The 20,823-nt window shown below is 37.9% G+C and overlaps 1 protein-coding gene across 11 annotated transcripts in view; it reads left to right on the top strand.

Annotated features, from left to right (window-relative positions):
* The window catches only part of CHN1 (chimerin 1), a 221,635-nt gene that overhangs the window by 62,229 nt on the left and 138,583 nt on the right, over positions 1 to 20,823 (top strand). For 10 of the 11 annotated variants that reach the window (XM_057318752.1, XM_057318747.1, XM_057318751.1 and 7 more), the window contains 2 exons: positions 10,421 to 10,459; positions 15,426 to 15,485. In XM_057318752.1, the coding sequence (XP_057174735.1) occupies positions 10,421 to 10,459; positions 15,426 to 15,485 (99 nt within the window). Of the gene's footprint in view, positions 1 to 10,420; positions 10,460 to 15,425; positions 15,486 to 15,785; positions 15,883 to 20,823 lie in introns of those variants that run through there. The other variant, XM_048213988.2, reaches the window with a different exon arrangement.

The raw sequence follows: 20,823 nt of genomic DNA, 5'->3' as shown, positions 1-20,823 counted from the left end.
GGGCAGAAGATATGAACAGACACTTTTCCAATGAAGACATACAAATGGCTAACAGACACATGAAAAAATGTTCAAAATCATTAGCCATCAAGGAAATTCAAATCAAAACCACACTGAGATACCACCTTACGCCAGTTAGAATGGCAAAAATAGACAAGGCAAGAGACAACAATTGTTGGAGAGGATGTGGAGAAAGGGGATCCCTCCTACATTGTTGGTGGGAATGCAAGTTGGTACAGCCACTCTGGAAAACAGTGTGGAGGTCCCTTAAAAAGTTAAAAATTGAGCTACCCTATGATCCAGCCATTGCGCTACTGGGTGTTTACCCCAAAGATACAGACGTAGTGAAGAGAAGGGCCATATGCACCCCAATGTTCATAGCAGCAATGTCCACAATAGCTAAATCGTGGAAGGAGCCGAGATGCCCTTCAACAGATGACTGGATTAAGAAGTTGTGGTCCATATATACAATGGAATATTACTCAGCTATCAGAAAGAACGAGTTCTCAACATTTGCTACAACATGGACGGCACTGGAGGAGATAATGCTTAGTGAAATAAGTCAAGCAGAGAAAGACAACTATCATATGATTTCTCTCATCTATGGAACATAAGAACTAGAATGATCAGTAGGGGAAGAAAGGGATAAAGAAAGGGGGGGTAATCAGAAGGGGGAATGAAACATGAGAGACTATGGACTATGAGAAACAAACTGAGGGCCTCAGAGGGGAGGGGGGGGTGGGGGAATGGGATAGACCGGTGATGGGTAGTAAGGAGGGCACGTATTGCATGGTGCACTGGGTGTTATACACAACTAATGAATCATCGAGCCTTACATCGGAAACCGGGGATGTACTGTATGGTGACTAACATAATATAATAAAAAATCATTATTAAAAAAAAAAAAAAAGAATGTTCAGATGTTACTGGGAGGCTTGGCAGGAGTTAAATCTCCTCTTGAAGTTGTCTGTTAGAAACCTTGTGGTTAAGTGGGCACATCTGAGGACTTTCTGTTACTGCGCCAGCTCGCTAGGATAGACAGTATCAGAAATAATCAGATTCTTTGAAGAGAAGACCTCAGAGGGATAGGACTTGCCGTCTAGAAGAAATAGTAGGTTGGAAAATGACAACCTTTACCTTTGAATTGAGTTGAATGACCCAGTTCCTGTGTATCGCTTTTTGTTTCCCAGTCTATAGTGAAAAGTTTGAGTCAGCAGAAAGACTTCGTTTGTGTAGTCTGTTTGGTAGGTCTGCCAAGTTGGTTAGAGGAAACATTGCTTAAGTCTTTAATAAAGGCCAACCTTGAGTTTTAAAAAAAGGAGAGGTTTCCAAGTTTGGTTCACATTTCATTCAGGAGGCTTTGTTGGCCCAAGCTATGGGTCATGGTGGGGAGATGAGCACTGCATTGACAAAATGTTTGTTTTTGGAGATCTTTGGTGAAGCTACCTGTGAGGACTGTAGTTGTAGTCAGAAATTTTCTTCCATGTAGTAGTGGTTCTGGGTCATTAGTCTCTGAAGGATTAAAAACAATTATCTTTGGTTTTAAAAATAGTTTATTTCTGTCCGAATTGTATCATGACACATCAGTTTTCAACTTGGAACCGTTTTAAATAACTATTTCTTCTAAGGGTGAATTTAACTGACCTGATTTGGCCATGACTTTGCAGAGTGAATTTTAATTATCTTAGTTGAAATGCTTACTTCCAATGTTTTGAAGCATTTTCTAGGAAAGAAGTTTAGTCAGGATATGAGATACCTAGAAACATAGTGAAGCACTTTTTTATTTGTTTCCTCATTTGTTTAAAATTTTATGTTATTATGAGCCTTCCAATTTTACTCTGAACTTTTGTATTCCAAGAAATATATTTCTTTTATTTATTTTTATTCCCCCCCTGAAATATATTTCTTTTAGACTAAGAAGTTTCATTGTTTTCTTTTGTGACTCTCTCAAATGATAACAATAGAATTATTTATTTATTGTGAATTTTATGCCCTTGTTCTTTTAAAAAGGTCAGTTTATAGTAAAATAGAGTTTCGTGATCGCAAGCGTCTCATTATCTTAGTAGGCCAAAATTTGGTACAGAAACAGAATAGCAACGTGTCATTAATGCCTTTCATTTTCTGATTAAAGCAGGACAGGGAATCTCTTGCCAGTTGGTTGAAAGGTGAGTCTTCATTTGAAGAGAAGAAAGGCTCTTTTTCTTGTCAACAAATGTCATTCTTTTTACAGAAATCAAAATTGTTAATTTTCAAACTGAAGGCAATCCGAAACAAATGTGCTTTAAAGCATGAATCACAGTTTTTGAGAGTTCATGCCTCATTAGCGTAAACCTCATTTAAAATGCAACATAGTCCTTTTTGAGAAAAATCCATCATATTGTTAAAAAGTTGCAAAAGTCTTTTGGTTTGAGTCTAAAACAATAAACAGCTTAAATTTAACATTTTGGTCTGTTCTACAATGAACTGTTTATTTTTTAGAATAAAAAGCTAAGCAGATTTAAACTTAACCAGAAGAATGTTGTTCTAAACCAAAGAATTCATATAGCTATATAATGATATACGAACTATGTGATAAAAAGAATGAAATTTTGTTTGTTTTCTAAAGTCATTTTCAACAACATCCGTAGATATACTGGATGTAAATAGGATCCAGCTGGAGAGAGCACAAAGATTTATTCAATCACACAGTGTTTTAGGTGTAATATAAAAATGCAGAATACTAGGGTATTTATAAATACATTTAATCTTGTCAGTCAATAAATGAACACTTTGAGTACCTCCCAAATAGCCCTAATATTGTGAGTTATAATATATCCTATCAAAGATATTATCCTAGGTATATTTTACTAAGATTTTGAAATCGTTGCTTAAAGATACAGATGGGCATTTTGAAATTTTTAATATTAAAGGAAAAAAGTGAATGTCTTGAAAATATTAATATTTAGAGAAAAAGGCAGCACAGAAGAAAATTATAGGCAAAAGCAAGTTCAACACTAGAACTTGCTTAAACTCTGAATCTTTGAGTTTTGAAAAGCGAGAAAAAAGTTGGAATAATTTTTCATAGACATGATAAAATACGTAAAAGTAAGATCTCCTTGACTCACAATTCCAGCAATTAATCGAAAGTAAAAGAAAATTTCATTATGAAACTGTTCTCTTTTCCTTAATGAATGCCTGCTATTCAACAGATTCAATTAGAACAGGGCGAAGAGGGAAATGAAGGCCTGCATAGAGGTTCTGAGGGGAATTCAAAGACTGTCTAGGAGGAAGGTGCCTTATGATGTGTCAAGTTGCCACAAAGCTTGTATCTGATTTCCAGCCTCTCAGACTGGGAAGATGATTTCCCAGGTACTGTATTCATTTCAAGAGCCCACTCAAAAAATTAGCCCGTGGAATTGGCTAAATGGGACTTTTCTCTATCTGAATCATTTTCCCCATTTTCTGTTCTTAGAGATAGAGATAGAAACTTTTTGTTTCTAATAGTTTTTTTTTCCCTCCTTAGGAGTTTTTAATAGTTTTTTCCCTCCTTACAAATGTAATATATTGATTGTATAATTTTTTAAAAACCACATAGATGTATAAGATAGGTCACGTCACCATCTAGAGAAGCCTTACTCCTCGTGGTTCTGGGAAAAAATAATGCCCAGTGGCCTAGGGGGTCCATTGTATGTAGTACGTGAACTTCTCTCCTGTGCTTCTAGAGAGACACCCATCCACGGGAGAACAGAGAAAATAGTCACTCACAGCATTTTCTGTGCTCTCTGGGTTGAATGAGGAACCTGGATAAGAAAGGCTGATCTAGAGATCACGACTGTTACTTAAATGAGTGTATGCTATTCTAGATCTTTCATATTCTCTCTCGTTGGCCCTCTGCCCCCATATATACACACACATAAATCTTTTCTTTCATTTCTAAAAGTGCGATCAGACTGTATGTACTAATCAACTTGGTCTTCAGTTTCCATACAGTTTACTGGTCTCCTTTTTTCCTTTGTTTTCCTGCATTTATTTGTTTAGATTTTGCTTACAGTCACAGAGGAATATGTCTGCAACAGGACCTGTCTTTTTACTTTCCCACTTGCTTCGACACGGTGCCATCCACCTGTGACCTCTGAGCTCATTACTCCCCACCTCCTCTGAGTCTTTGCTCCATCTGTTTTACTGGCTGTTTCTTCTACCTTTGGCCTTCCTGCGGCTTGCGTTGTTTTCTCTAACTCATGAGAATTGGTCTGGGCTTGACTACAGTACCCCTCTCCCTGTAGACATCGGGGTATTTAGTGGAAAGTAAGTACCAGGCGGAAGAAAACACATTTCATTACGTATAGACGCTTCCTGGACAACTCAGCCCAAGATCCCTCCAGTGCCTGAGTCTCAAGCCTTCCTCAACATGTCTTTTATTTCAACCAGTCTGCATTATTTTGCGGTTCCTCAAACACTTCCTGAACTCTCTTGTTTCTGTGCCTCTACTCACTGTGTTCCTCTGTTCAGAATGCTGTTCTGTTCTCCCTCTTACTTCCAACTCCTTCCCTTAGCCCCTTGACTTTAAAAATCATCTGTCTTTCAAAGCCCTCATCAGAGGATGCCACCTCTGTTTTTTCTTTTTTGGCACTCTGGCTTAAAGTGATTCCTTCTTGGGGCGCCTGGGTGGCTCAGTCAGTTAAGTGTCTGCCTTTGGCTCAGGTCACGATCCCGGGATCCTGGGATCGAGCCCCATGTCGGACTCCCTGCTCAGCGGGGAGCCTGCTTCCCCCACTGCCTGCCACTCCGCCTGCTTGTGCTCTCTCTCACGTTCTCTCTTTCTAACGAATAGATAAAATCTTAAAAAAAAAAAAGTGATTCCTTCTTTCCTTCTATTCTTTCATCAGTTCAGCAAATACTGGGGACCTGTTCTTGCCAGGCATTTTGACCAAATGATGGTCTGTAAAATTCTTATGTTTAAGAGTATTATGTATTATTCTTATTATACTCTTATATGTTACTTTTATTATATTACCTTGTTTGTATAATAATATCCATCTTATTTTCCTTACTTCCCTTGAAGGCATAAATTACATCTGTACCCACCTCGTAACTGACATTTTTTACCCACAGAAAGTGTTTAATACATATTTCTTGAATGAATGAAACTTTCTGATTATTTTGAGTACACCAGCGTGACTTTTTTTTTTTTTTTAATAAAATCATCTTTTGTGTAGATACAGAAGTATTACTGACACAGGCAAGGGAGAAAATCTTTTAATGGATTTTGTAGGTAGGTACTTAATTTAAAGACTCATCCATACCATGCTAAGGTTATTTTAAGCAGCTGTCCCTGAGTTTTTAAAGATGGTTTTAAGGTGAGCTGTCCTTGAATCATAGGTTGTCTGGCTGTCATTCTCAGTCTTGCTCTAGTGATGGAAGTCTGTCATGTTTGTATGCTTGGTGTGGATAGTTTTTCTGACAGAATCAAAACGAGGTGAGGGGGTCCTTGAAACTTCCAGATGAAGGCAGATCACAGACATTTGGTGCTTATTGGCCCATAACTTCCTTTGAATAAGCTGAAAGGACCATAAACTGCTAAAAGACCACATAATTTCTTCTCTTTTCTCTTCTTTGTTAACTTTTGTATTTCTCTCTTAGATGAAATGTATCTTAGCCCACCATACCCCATATCCTTGATATGCCAAGGAAATCATGGTTTAAAACAGTTATTCTCAAAGTGTGGTTGGGGGACCTTTGGGGGTCCCCAAGTTTTTTTCTGAGTTTCCACAAAGTCAAAACAGAATAATGAGACAATATTATTTGCCTTTTTCATTCTCATTCTCTCACAAGTGTCTAGTTGAATCTTCCAGAAGGTACATGGCAAGTGATATCACAATAGATTAAACACAGAGGCAGATATGAGAATCTGTCTTCAATTAGAGCAGACATTAAAGAGATTTGCAAAATGTATAACTCATTTTTTATTTTGAGAAATAAAGTTATCTTTTATAAAAGTGTTAAAATATAGTGACCTTATTATTTAACAAATTAACAAGTAAAAATTTGTTAAAACAAATGAAAACAAATTCAAACGTGTCAGTTTTAATTTCTAATATGGTTAATATGAGTAGGTATTAAAAGCTCTTTAGAATCCAGGTTTTTGAAACCAAAAGTTTGAGAACCACTGGTTTAAAAGATGTAAAATATTTAAAAGAGAACAGACTTTTAACAGATTACAAGATGAAGTCCTTTTGATGTAGTCAAGGTGTCTTCAAACTGGAATATATAATAATTGATCATATTGGTTTCCAGTTGCTGGGTGTTTAGGTTGAATACAGGTTTTTGGTCTTTTTTTTTTTTTTTTTTTTTTTTTAAGATTTATTCATTTATTTGAGAGAGAGAAAGTGAGCAAGAGCAGGAGGGGCAGAGGGAGAAGAAGAGAGAATCTCAGGCAGACTCTGTGCCAAGCAGCCCAATATGGGGCTCGATCTCATGACCCTGAGATCGCGACCTGAGCCGAAACCAAGAGTTTGAGGCCTAACAGACTGTGCCACTGAGGTGCCCCCCAGTTTTTTGGTCTTAAAAGTAAAATTGCAGGGATGCCTGGGTGATGCAGTCCATCAAGCGGTGACTCTTGATTTTGGCTCAGGTCAGGATCTCAGGGTCAAGAGATCGAGCCTTGTGTCAGGCTCCGCCCTCAGCACGGAGTCTGCTTGGAATTCTCTCTCTGCCGCTCCCTCTGCTCCTCCCTCCACTTGCACTCTCTCTCCCTCTCTAAAAGAATAAATAACATCTTTTTTTAAAAAGTAATATTGCAGTGATATTCTTCTATATTGCCATTTTCCAAACATCCCTAATTGTTTTACAATAAATTCCTAGAAAGACAACAGAACTGCTGGGTCAAAAGGTATGCAGAAGGAACTGGCATGACTTGTTATATAAATTCAGAGGCCAAATATGCTGCCTGTTTGTTGTTGTTGTTGTTAATTAGTGCCCCAGTTAGCGGGAAGTTCAGTGCCTTCCTCTTTAGGCAGCCTCCTCCTCCTGCAAGTTTGAGCCCCAGGAGTCTTACTCAGTCCCACAGTGGTCCCATCCTCTTCCAAATGCCAGAAAGAGAGCTGCGCTATAATAGCACACCGTCTGTCTTCCTTATCGTTATCACTTTCTGTCAGTGTTTAAGACCAACCCCATATTGCTTGGTGTTAGTTGCTTGTCTTGCTGCTTGGATGCAGTTTCTGGTCAGAATTGGCCCAGGTCACAGTTGTGACCCCACTTGGAGGTCCAGATTGCAGTTCGTTAGTTCGTGTTCTCATACTCAACAATTCATTGCCGGGGAGGTTGAGGACACTTCTCTCATCAGCCCCATGCTGGGTCAGAATCTGTCTTCCCTAATAAACCCATAAGCCCTTTGGGTGGCCCTACATCACCAGTTGCAGTTATTCCATTTCCAAGGTCATTTTATTTCAGGAGTGTCCTTGTCTTTCCTTGCCAGTGGACTTGGTTTGGGCTATGAGTTTCTTCTATAATAGAACTTAATTTTGAGTCTGAGGCATCAGAGATTGTGTTATTGTTTCTTCCCTTCCAGAAGAACGTAGGGTCCTGGCAAATCAGTCTCCCCAACTCGAGCAACTAATTCTGCTCACCAAGAGGCTGGGGCATGTTTTTCTGAACTATCTAACCGTGCTCCCTCCTTGGGCTCCTTTCCCCTGAGTTCTGAGGACAGTGGCGCTTACCCATTGCCTAACTTGGTCAACAAAAAGACCAAGGTGACCTAAGGTTGCTACCCCTAGAAATAAGAAAGATCATCATAATTTTTAAGTGTTTTCCTTCAAAGAGCATCTTATTTGAGCTCTGCCGCAACAGATGCCCGTTAAACACTTACGAAGGCTTAGGGTTTGTATTGCTAATTGCACTCCAGAGAGGCTGCCCGCTCCCGTCAGCAAAAAATAGATTGCTAGGAAAAGACACTTAAAACCCAAACTTCACCGTTAAAGGTCACTAATCGTTAGAATTGTTTTAATATTAAGGGAAACTCAAACTTTTCTCCCACTATTTCTTGGTTATTTGCTAAATGCTCATTTTATTTGGCCACAAAATAGTGATCTGTAGCATCTTGAATAATGCCTTCTGTGATGCAGTAAATATACAGGGAAGACCAAATAAGAAGAAGAAAATGCACAGCTGAAATCATTGACAGTGGCCTGAGGCTAATATGGTAATACGTCACTGTGTTTTTAAATTTACCTTAGGTGAGGGCAGGAGGGGGTACTCATTTCCTAAAGGTCTCCTAAGTGCAGGGTGCTTTATGTATGACACATAGTTTGATCCTCACAACAGACCTGTGTTGTTACGACTCCCATTTTAGATGATGGTGTTACTCTATAGATAATAAGATTCAGAGAGGTAGTCAATTTCCTTAAGTCACACACACAGATTTAAGTAAAAGTTGATGCTCCCTAGAAAGCCCAATCAGGACTAGATACACCATTCCCCAGAGGCAGGATTTTGAGAATTAGCCTCTTTCTCACCTTCTCCAAAGTCAAAGCAATCTACAGAAGGCTCTCACTGCTTTGGTACAGGTTTTGCATAGGGTTTGTGAGGAATTAGGGCCAATCACAAAGTTAGAGGGCACAGTCCAAAAATTCTGACACCAACTGCAAGTTGGAGGGGGTTCTCTCAAACTCCCCTCAGGCTTGGTAATTCACTGGAAGGACTCCTAGAACTCACTAATCGCTGTTAATGCAGTCATGATCTATTACAGGGAAAGGTGCAAATTGAAATCAGCCAAGGGAAGAAGCACATAAGGTAGGGTCCAGGAGAAGTATAAAATGTGGCGCTTCTGTTGTCCTCTCTGTTTAAAACAGCCCCCACACATAGCACTGAAGTGATGTCTGGGGTTGCTAAGCTCAAGAAGGCTGCGATGTGTCTTCTGGAGAAAGATACGTGTGTTAGATGAGCTTCCCTGAGGCACGAGTTATAGTGCTGTTGGCTGTGAGTTCAGTGTTAATGAGTCACAGTGTTTATTAAATAAGGTGTCTTTAAACAGAAACACAAATAAAACAAGGTTGTATATTGATGGGCTGATGAGAGTGTCGTGACCAGAGGCGTACAGGAACCTCATCTTGTGTTTTCCCTTAGAAGCAGCGGCTCAGTGTTCACTTATTCAGTGTTCGAGTGACTCCGTAGAATATAACTATGACGAATAATGAGAGTCAGCTGTGTTTGCTGCATTACTTCATCACTCAGTAATTCATATAATCTTTTCTTTGTTCATTAAAAAACATATTTGAGCACTCCTACTGAGTGCCAAGCAATTTCTACATGACTTAGAATTTTCTTCTTGTGTTCTTATGCGTATCATTAGTAGTCTTGCTGTAGCCCTCTGGCTCCAAATATTTGTGTGGTTTATAAGTGAAGTGTTAGCATTTTAAAGGTTGAGGGGAATGATGAGTCTATTATCATTTTTACTTAATCTGCATATGCTAGATTCAGCCTTCTCAATAAACTTTCCAGAAATTTTCTTGCCTCCTTGGTGACCAGGTTTTTTGGACCAGATTCCTTAATGGGTTTATGTTGGGTACCAGCAGAACCAGGTGATGTATCTGGCCACATAGTCCCACACCAAGCTGCCGTGTCTGCCAATTTAGCTACGTGGTCTTGCAGGCAGAACTTTTGACCAGCAGAATCATTACTGAGCTGTGCTTTACCAATGAGATGCCAGACCACACCGGTGCCTCTCCTTTTTTTGATTCCCCCCATCTCCCTCATGTGTTTGTATTTCCATCTCTTTCCACCTCCTCTTTATACTGTCTCATTCAAGCAGAGTGAGGGGAAATGGACTGAAGAGCAGTTGTTCACCTCATGTCCCTGTGGTTCCCTGGATGCACTGTCTTCCAATGGAGTGTTTCTCATTTCTTGGTTTTGATTGTCCATGATGTATGAAGAAGTACCTTGCTGCTTTTCTCTCCTGATGTTAATAAAACCATTTACACTGGAATCCCCCAAATGTGATGGGGGAGGTACATTTCTGAGGATTGAAAGTGTTACCTGGTCAATAGTACTGAAAAAGAAAAATTCCAATGACTTCAGGGATCTTTCAGTGAAATAGTTGTAGAGTTATGCCCAAAGATACAAAGACTTTATTGACTATTAGTGACTGTGAGAAATGAGTGCCTGCTGTAAAAATTAACCTTGGTGTTTTTACGTGATAACCAGTTTAATAAATATAGTAATTTTCTTTGAACATCTTTGTGAAACTGTACTCTAAGAAAGTAAGGACCAAGACTAAAAAACTTCCGAATGCCCTTTTGAGTCTAACACAATGCCTAGGACACGTAGACCGCAACAAATATATATTAACTATATGATTAAATATATATTAATATAACTTAATTACATTAAATATCTGTGATTAAAATATAAATATTCAGTAATGTTAATTTGGTGTTTATTCTTCCAGATACAGATGAATATAGACCTCCTGTTTGGAAATCTTACTGTAAGTATACAAATAATTTTAAATCGGGTGGGTTATAGTGCTTAATAAGTGATAGAGAAATAAGATCATTAGATAAGAAGATTCATTTCATTGTATACCCATTATTGAAGAATTAATTTACAGCAGGATTTGGGAATAGCGTAGAAGTAATTGTGGGAAAACAGGAGTGTTTCCATAAGGTCTGTCTCTAAGGTTTGCGTGTCTGGAACGCACGCCATCCCTCTGAGTTTGTGTGGGATTCCATACTGAAATTGAGGCCGCTGTTGACATTGGCTGATAAAAACTACTGCAAGGAGAGGCTAACTAAGAATTCAAGCAATGTGGTTATTCTCAAATCCTAATTCTTTGTGCGAAAAAGGACTATATAAGTGATAAGTCAGAAGGCTATCTTGATTGAATGAGTGGGTGAAAAGAGGCAAAAGAAAAGTGGGTTTTTGTGTGTGTTTGGTTTCTTAGGAATTGCTTTCCCGAATACAAAAGAGAGAAAATTGGATTCTATATTGCTCTTTAAACTTTACATTAGAATAAAAACCTTTTCAAACGAGTCTAAGTTCTTAGCCCTTTTTTCCCCTTCCTTGTTTCCTAGAGAATATTATTTCTTCAAGTAAAAGATATTTCAGATTTTTAAAAAGTGGAAATAGGATTAATATAATCAGAGTAGCTTTAAAAATAAATCCGTGAATGCACTACTGCAGATACCAGTCCTGGATGTTTTTTTTTTTTTTTTTTTTAAAGATTTTATTTATTTATTTGACAGAGATAGAGACAGCCAGCGAGAGAGGGAACACAAGCAGGGGGAGTGGGAGAGGAAGAAGCAGGCTCATAGCAGAGGAGCCTGATGTGGGGCTCGATCCCATAACGCCGGGATCATGCCCTGAGCCGAAGGCAGGCGTTTAACCGCTGTGCCACCCAGGCGCCCCAGTCCTGGATGTTTTTATCTATGCAGTTGGATAAGCAGCCTAAGAAACCTGTATTTTAAATATCCATTTTAAACATCTTTGTAAATGTTGAGGTATCTTAAATTTGATATTTGTAAGTTGCTGAAATTTGCTGACTGAAGGAGCAGCAAGTCAGATTCTTGGTTTTATGTTCCCAGAACAACAGATAGTTTTATTTTAATAGGTTGCTGCTCTGGGCTAATTATAGTAAGCAAAATATGAACAGTCTCCAAAAATATTGGCATAGAGGCTTTTGCCCCCATCCCTGCTGGTGCCTTTTTATTTCTGGGGAGTACAGTTCAAAGAATGTATAAAAATGACTAATGTTCTTTACTTCTTAAAGATTTTATCTCATAATCTCATTGGCAGAAGCCCATTTAAAATTCTTGCCTGCATTTTCTGGTTTTCAGTTTACCTTTGTTCCCTTTGCTCTGGCTTGGACCTTGCACATTTTTGGTGTAAGAGCATCTGTGAAGCCTCACACTGTTAGTGAATCATGGTGGCGATTTTTTTCCCCTTGAAGAGTATTGAGCACCAAACGTATAGGGGATTTGTATTTTCTGTATCTCTACATGTCTTACAGTAGCTATCACATTTTTAAAAATGTGTTTTTTTTTTTTTTTGGTGAAATTCTGCTACTGAATTTTATGGTTTCTTTTAGTAATCTCAATGCCTGAGCTCCACCCAACATAATTCTGAAAACTTACAAATACGAATCAGTAAGAAAATAGAACTAGAAAGATGTCTAAGTTTGAGGACTCTTTTTAAATAAATACAATTTTATTGCCTTTTTAAAAAAGATTTTATTTATTTATTTAGAGAGCGTGAGCAGGAGGAGGGACAGAGAGGGAGAGAAACCTCGGAGCAGACACCCCGCTGAACGCAGAGCCCCACGTGGGGCTGGATCTCACAGCCCTGACATTGTGAACTGAGTGGAAATCAAGAGTCAGACACTTAACTGAGCCACCCAGGCGCCCCTAGTTTTGTTGCTTTTTGATAAGAACTGCTTGACTTAAACCAGGGCCCTAACCTGTAATAAGTGAAAGCGAGCCAAGTGGCAACGGAGGAAAGTAGAGCATGGACGCCCTGTTTGCAGGGAGTGGCTCATAATCAGCTCTCCTTTATTGAGTGCTTGCTCTGATGTTGTTACAGCTTCTGATTTTTCAGAAGTGGAATTCTCTTTTACCTTTGTTGTTACTGTTAAATCTCTTAATTTTTAAATGTTAAAAACAAATTTAAATTTAGAAAACAGCAAACCAAACATGTGAGCCAGTTTTGACCTCAAGCTACCTATTCGTGATCTCTGAACTTGATTAACAATGTTTGTTACTGTCTCCAGGTACTGAGAAATTCATTAGTAAGTATGTAAGCATTGACACGTATAAGGCGACTGAAAAATGTTAAGTGTTTTAATCATATATCTTCTCATCTTGAATTTAGCAATTAATTTTTGGTGAATCATTTAATGATTGTGCAATTTAAATTTCAGCTGAGTTCCGGTTTAAATTACCAAGACTTCTAAATTGAGAAGAGCCTGAATTAATTAGTCTTTATTATGGTATCTTTTTAATGATCTTTTTGATAGGTATTTCTTGAATTCATATAGTTACATTCAGTTCTACAATATCTGAAGGCCCCCCTTCTATATTATTTTTAAAAAATGAGTCTTAAAGGTAGACTAACCGTTGGTAGCAAATGAGGAAGCATTTGTGTAAAAATTACTCCTCTTCATGAAGCAGAGCTATACCCTTTGAAATGCTGATGAAAACAAAGGCTGAAATTCTCATGTGAGGATATTGTCACTCCTTTCTTCAAACTGGCTTATTTTAATGTTTGCTTAGTGAATAGGTAAATCCATTACTTGTGATAACCATATACTTCAGTATTTGTGCTTTGAGTCAAAATCAATGTTTTATGTTCTTTAGTAACTTTTATGTCCTTCTTGACTACCATTCAGTTCTCATAATTGAGTTGACAAAGGAAAACACCTGATCTTTTGAGGATTACTGCTTTGAACTGAATTTTCACATGGAGTAGTTACCAATACGGAGGAGCGGACCTGAAGAATCCTCCCTCTGTGCAGATCATGTGTTGACTTCTCTTAGGAGGATGGAGATTTTTCTGGGTGTAGCTGGGTGCTGCGTGTGTTTTGTTGCTCTCAGGGCTGAACAGACTTGGTCCCTGTGTTCTTTCTTCCCTTCTCTGAGATTTCAGAACAACTCCCTCCATATCATCTCTTTATCCATACAATGTATTCGCAGGAATCTTTTTGAAAAACTGACTTTCACAATAAAATATGGATATCTAAAACTATTTTTAATATATGACATCTCAGGCATCTTTGCAACCAGGAGGAAAAGGCAAAGGAGTTCATTTCTATCAGTAGAATTTCAAACATTACTAAATGAAGGAGTGGGCTTTGTTTTTTAATTTTTAAGTAGGAAAGCTGTGTCTTCTTGGTACCTTTTAAATTATAACATTCCCCTGGTTTTGGTGATGAATTCAAGATGGATCCTAGCAATCAAAATATTAATGTAAAAAATTGTATGTATTAATATCAGTCATCTATGTATAATAGTAGCTAATCTTTATTGAGTGTTTTCTAGGTGTTAGCAGCTATTTTTCGTCTCCTACATATAATAACTTATTTAATTCTTTCAGTAATCTGTGAAGTAGAAACTATTATTATCTCTGTTTTACAAATGAGGGGAACCGAGGCACAGTGTGCAGGGTTAGTGGTAGAGCCCCAGTGTTCAAGCCCCAGGTGATCTGTTTCAAGATTCCAGATTCTTAACTGCCATGGTATATATTCCCTTTACAAAGCAATACAGAACAGTCAAGTGTGTCTATATATGTGCTCAGTGTATATTTTGTGTATACACATACATATACATGTATATAGTCTAATTATATATGTGCGTATATATACGTATAGTGTAATTAAATGTATTTCCATATGTCCCTATGATAAATATGAAAGAATATGATCAGAAGTGGAGTCTATATAATGATGTCCAATTGAAATTTAAGTCATTCATTATCTGACAATTGCAGAAGTCTGGTTAGTTTGATGTTATGGTAACAAAATGTCTAAGTATTTAAATACATTATTAACTTACATTCAGTTATATGATATTATATATGTAGAAATAGAAGAAAAATTCCTTCCAAGAGATAAACTTAGATATATGTAAACATACTCTCTCTGATGACTACCACTTTCTGTTCTTTATTTCTTCATTACAAATCAGAAAGCCTGAAGTGAGGCTAGAATTAGTATTGGTGTTGTTTTCATGGATTCATTTTCAGATACCCTAAAAATTATCCTCTCCTTGGCAAGTTACTTTAGTACCTGAATTCTTTCTTGTGCTGCACTTGCTGTAGTTGAAGAAATGGTGGTAACTTTGGCTCAGAAATGTTGTTTTTAGGGGAGATTATCTTTGAAGATAGATGTTTGCAGTATAAATAGGGGAGAAAAGCAGCACATCTGTTACTTCTAACGTAAATCCTAATTTTAGTTTCAAGTTTGACATGTAATAATGTGCTTTAAGAATATATAACCATTATTGGCTTATTATGAGAGACATGCTTTATGCAAATACATCCACCAAGAATTGGGAAAAATAAAAGACCAGATTATGGAGAACACAGCCAGAATCCCAGTACTGATTTGTTACAAGGTAAAAAGACATTTGTAGGGTTTATGATTTTTCTATTTATGCTTGCTTTTGGGCTTTCACTAAGTTTAGTTTGTTTTACTTTCTTTGCATTGCTCTTAATAAAGTTTAATTTAATAGCAAATAGGACTGTACTACAGTTCTCTTGGGAATGTGAAAAAGCAGCCAGTTTGTGATTCCTAATGTATTTGAAGTTTCTACAAAAGGGAAATTTAGGACTATTCGTAATAGCAGAATATTAGAAAAAACCTGAATGTCCATAGGAGACTGATTAAATAAACTGTAACACTTAAAAGAATAAGGACAAATTCTGTGAGCTCATAAGGAATGATTTACTTTCTGTCTTTACAGTGTATCAGTTACAACAGGAAGCCCCTCATCCTCGAAGAATTACCTGTACTAATGAGGTAGGTGTGACAGAATTGTTACAACAGACATCTCTCAGTCATCTGTTCCCTGAACTTTGACCTTCCTCAGTAGCTTGGTTATCTGTGGGGTTAGCCAGTTAACGTTAGTTAGCATCAAGAAATTGTACTTGAATGCATTTTTCTTAGCATTCTTCTCAATTGAAAGAACTACCACTTTTGAATGAACTGTTCAGAACACAGTATTTAGAATGTGACTATAATTTTAAGTAATATTTAGTATTCTTCTCGGTTAAGTCATACATTCTTCTTCTAATTTTTATTTTTTATTCTTTTTGAAACAAAGTTTGAAGGCATTATTGAAGTAACTTTTTCATTAAGAAACGATTTAAATTGTGATTTTTGAAAATGAGCAGAAGACATGAACAGTTCACCAAAAAAAGGTATGACTTATCAAAATATATACATTGATGTTCAACTTCATGAACAATAAGGGAAATGCAAATTAAAATATACGGAGAGACCATCGTCACCTTTTCAAATTGGCAAAAGTTCAAAAGATTAGAATATGCTTAGCTGGTAAGTCCGTGAAGAAACAAACACGCTCATATACGGCTGATAGGAATGCGAAGTGCTACAATCTTACGAGAGTTTTGTAACACCTAACGAAACTGCCTGCGTTTACCTCCCAGTCCAAGTTCCAGTGATTTACCCTGGTGCGTTACCTGTACAAACAGGGAATTACAGGTGCCCGAAGTTGTTTATTACAGGATTATTTGTAACAGCCCAAAATTAGAAAAAAACCTAAATGTCTGTTCGTGGGAGACTGATTGAATAAACTGTGATATTAAAAAGAATAAGGAAGATTTCTGTGGGTTGATATGGAATGATTTCCAGATAGAAAAAATATATATACAGTCATTGGAGATTTGATAATTTCGGTTAGACCCACTAACAGTAGAGTCAAATGAGTTTCTTTGTTTTCTAGTGCATATAAAAGTTACGTTCACATTATACTGCAGGCTACTGAGCATCAGTAGCATTGTGTCTAAAAACACAGTGTACACACCTTAATTTAAAAATCTGTAGGGCTACAAATGCTGTCGTCGGAGCTTTCAGTGAGTTGTAATCTCCGCTGGCGGAGGTCCATGCCTCGGTGCTGAGGACTCGGTTATGATTGCTGAAGGTGGGGGTGGCTGTAGCAATGTCTTCAAATAAGAGAACAATGAAATTTGCCACATCCTTTCATGAAGAGTTTCTTGGCAGCATGTGATGCTGTTTGATAGCATTTTACCCACAGCAGAACTTCTTTCAAAATCGGACTCAGTGCTCTCAAACCCTGCTGCCATTTTGTCCACTAAGTTTACATCATACTCCAAATCCTTTGTGGTCATTTCCACAGTCTTCACAGCGTCCATATCAGGAGTAGATTCCGTCTCAAGAGACCACTTTTCTTTGTTCATTCGTAAGAAGCAGCTCCTCATTTGCTCCTATTTTATCATGAGATTGTAGCGGGTGAGTCACATCTTTGGGCTCCACTTCTAATCCAGTTCTCTTGGTGTTTCCACCACATCTGTAGTTACTTCCTCCACGGAAGTCTTGAACCCCTCAAAGTCATCCGTGACGGTTGGAATCAGGTTCTTCCAAACTCCTATATTTAATGTTGATATTTTGACCTCTTATGAATCATGAATGTTTTTAATGACATCTAGAATGGTGAATCCTTACCTGAAGGTTTTCAGCTGTCTGTCAGAGGAATCACTATCTATGGCAGCTATAGCCTTCCAAAATTATTTCTTAAGTAATAAGACTTGAAAGTCAAAATTATTCCTTGACTCATGGGCTGTAGAATGGATGTTGAGTTAGCAGGCATGAAAACAACATTAATCTCATTGTCCATCTCCATCAGAGCTCTTGGGTGACCGAAGGCATTGTCACTGAGCAGTAATATTGAAAGGAATCTTTTTTTCTGGGCAGTAGGTCTCAGCAGTGGGCTTAAAATATTCCGTAATTCAAGTTGTAAACAGCTGTGCTGGCATCCAGACTTTATGGTTCCATTTATAGGGCACAAGCAGAGTAGATTGAGTGTAATTCTTAAGGGCCCTAGGATTTTTGGAGTGGTCAGTGATCATTGGCTTCAACTTAAAGTTACCAGCTACATTAGCCCCTAATAAGAGTCAGCTTGTTTTCTGAAGCTTTGAAACCAGGCATTGACTTCTCTCTAGCTCTGAAAGTCCTAGATGTCATCTTCTTTTTTTAAAAATTTTTATTTATTATTAACATATAATGTATTATTTGTTTCAGGGCTACAGGTCTGTGATTCATCAGTCTTACATGATACACAGCGCTTATCACAACATATACCCTCCCCAATGTCCATCACCTAGCCACCCATCCCCCCCCCCCTCCACTCCAGCAACCCTCAGTTTGTTTCCTAAGATTAAGAGTCTCTTATGGTTTGTCTCCCTCTCTGGTTTCGTCTTGTTTCATTTAATAGAAGTCTGTTTCGTCTACACTGAATATCTGCTGGGTAGTGCAGCCACCTTCATGAATGATCCTGGCTAGATCCTTCTGGAGAACTCGCTGCGGCTTCTACGTCAGCACTTGCTGCTTCCCCTTGCACTTCTATGCTGTGGACATGGCTTCTTTCCTTAAACCTCAGGAACCAACTCTGCTAGCTTCCAACTCTTCTTCTGCAGTTTCCTCACCTCTCTCAGCCTTCAGAGAATTGAGAGCTGGGGCCTGGTTCTGGATTAGGCTTTAGCTTAAGGGGATGTGGTAGCTGGTTTGATCTTTCTATCCAGACCACTAAAACTTTCTCCATTATCAGCAATAAGGTTGTTTTGCTTTCTTATCATTCATGTGTTCGCTGGAGTAGCACTTTTTTTTTTTTACATGATTCTAATTTTTGTGGCAAAATACATGTGGCATAAACTTTACTATTACAACCATTTTTTAAATTTAAATTTAATTAGCCAAGGTATAGTACATCATTAGTTTTTGGTATAATGTTCAGTGATTCATTAGTTGAATGTATCACCCAGTGCTCATCATATCACGTGCTCCCTTTAACGTCCATCACCCAGTTACCCCATCCCCCCAGCCACCTCCCTTTCCACAACCCTCAGTTTATTTCCCAGAGTCAAGAGTCTTATATGATTTGTCTCCCTCTCTGATTTCTTCCCATTCGGTCCCCCTCCCCCTATTGTCCTTTTAATTTCTTTCAAGAATTTTTCTTTTGCATTCACAGCTTGGCTAACTGGTACAAGAGGCCTAGCTTTTGGCCTGTCTCTACTTTCAACGTGCCTTCCTCACTAAGCTTAATCATTTCTAGCTTTTGATTTAAAGTGAGAGATGTGTGAATCTTTCTTTCTCTTGAACCCTTAGAGGCCACTGTAGGGTTATTAATTGGCCTAATTTCAATATCTTTGGGTCTCAGGGAATAGATCTGAGGAGTAGGAGGGAGCCAGGGGAATGTCTGGTTGGTGGAGAAGTCAGATGCAGGACATGTAGTGATGAGGTTTGCGGTCTTCCGCGGGTGCAGTTTGTGGCACTCCGGAACAACTGCGGTAGTGACGCCGAAGATCCCTGATCATAGATCACCATAACAAATAGAATAATAACGAAAAAGTGTGAAATCTTGTGAGAATTACCAAGTTTGACACAGAGATACAAAGCGAGCAAATGCTGTTGGAAAAATGGCACGAATAGCCTTGTTTGATGCAGGGTTGCCAGAAACCTTCAACTTGTAAAAAAATGCACTGTCTGTAAAGTGCAGTAAAGTGAAGCACAATATAATGAGGTAGGCCTGTGTGGTAATTATGGTCCATTTTTCGTAATAAAGAAGGGAAAAAAATAAAGCTTACTTTTGCAAAAGAGAAACACAGGAAGGATTAACCCAGAGACCAATGAAATAATTATCTGTAAGGACAGTGTGGGGAGGATAAGGATGGAAGTTAGACTTCTCTGAGGATATGTTTTTATTTAGTTGTGACTTTTGAACTATGCAAATATTTCACATATTCAAACAACAAAATTATGTAAAACATGATTAAAAACAAACCCTAATTTTGAATACAAATAGAAACAAATGAACCTAACAAATTCATTATTTTGACTGCACAGACTGGGGGGGTAATATTCTAAGAATCATAACCTACAAAGAGATCTTTATACTTAGCAATTTGCTGTTGTTAGTGTTGCTTGTATAGTAATTCTGAAGTTATTCTGTGTGTAATATAGAACAGAACAAATGAGTAACTATGTTGGATTTTGGGGAGCCAGTGTTCTAAGGAGATATAAATATGGAGTAGGGGAAAATTGAGAAGTGCAGCATGGTTTTGAATTTGAATTGGAGGTATAAATATGAACTCACAGATTTTTAAAATGTACTTTCTATCTCAGTCCATGGAAAGGCCTTAGAAGCAATGATGCCCTAATAAGAATGAACATACTCAGTGCCCAAAGTTTGGTTTCCAAACACTATTTCTTACTAAAAGGAGCCAATCCTCCTTAGAGAAATTCCTGATTCCAGAACATGGGGCAGTAAGATCCTAGAACATTTTATACCAGAAAGCAAGAAGAGCTCAGAAATGGATGGGGACATGTCAAAAGACCTAGCAGCCCACCTGAATGAAGGGTTCTCACAGGCCAAATTTGGGACAATTTGATATCAAAAAGAAAAATGATCGTATTGAATTACAACACATTGAGTGAAAAGATATGTTAGTCCATAATGATACTTACCAAAAACCCCTGCTCCAATACAAAGAAAAGACAAGGGAGAGAGACAGAATATAAAGTTGTCCTTTACAGCAGAAGGATGGCTAAACATGTAGAGCAATAATGATTTGTGCTGATAATTGAGTGAGGCAAGGATCATCATTGGACATTAAAACCATTGAGTGAAAGATTGTAGGTGAAGAGGATATTTACATGGTCTCAAGATGTCACCCTACCAATTATTTATGAATTGCAAAAAGAAAGATATGTTTTCATAGTGGAGAGATCTGGCAGTCCATACCCTTATCCATGTGATCAAAGTTAGCATTACCTGTAATGGGTCAAACTGACGTGTCTCCTGAAGTGACGGAATGAGACATGTACAACACCATCTATATAGTATTTCTGCCAAAATGTTTAACTTCTGTCTTTTTATGAAGTATGAATCAGACAAATCCAAAATGTGTACATTCTATAAGATATCTATCCTGCAAATGTCATTTTCATAAAGGAAATAACAATGATGGGACCATTCTAAAATGAAGGAGACTAAATGCCAACCAGATGCGGTACGGGTACCTTGATAGGGTCCTAGAGATAGAGATTTCTCCCTCTCTCTCTCTCTCTCAAGCTACATATTTTGGGTATAATTAGAGAAATTT

The sequence above is a fragment of the Ursus arctos genome, unplaced genomic scaffold (genome assembly GCF_023065955.2).
Source record: "Ursus arctos isolate Adak ecotype North America unplaced genomic scaffold, UrsArc2.0 scaffold_1, whole genome shotgun sequence".
NCBI lineage: Eukaryota > Metazoa > Chordata > Mammalia > Carnivora > Ursidae > Ursus > Ursus arctos.
The sequence above is the reverse complement of the archived record's forward strand: the minus strand, read 5'-3'. Positions and strand labels throughout refer to the sequence as shown.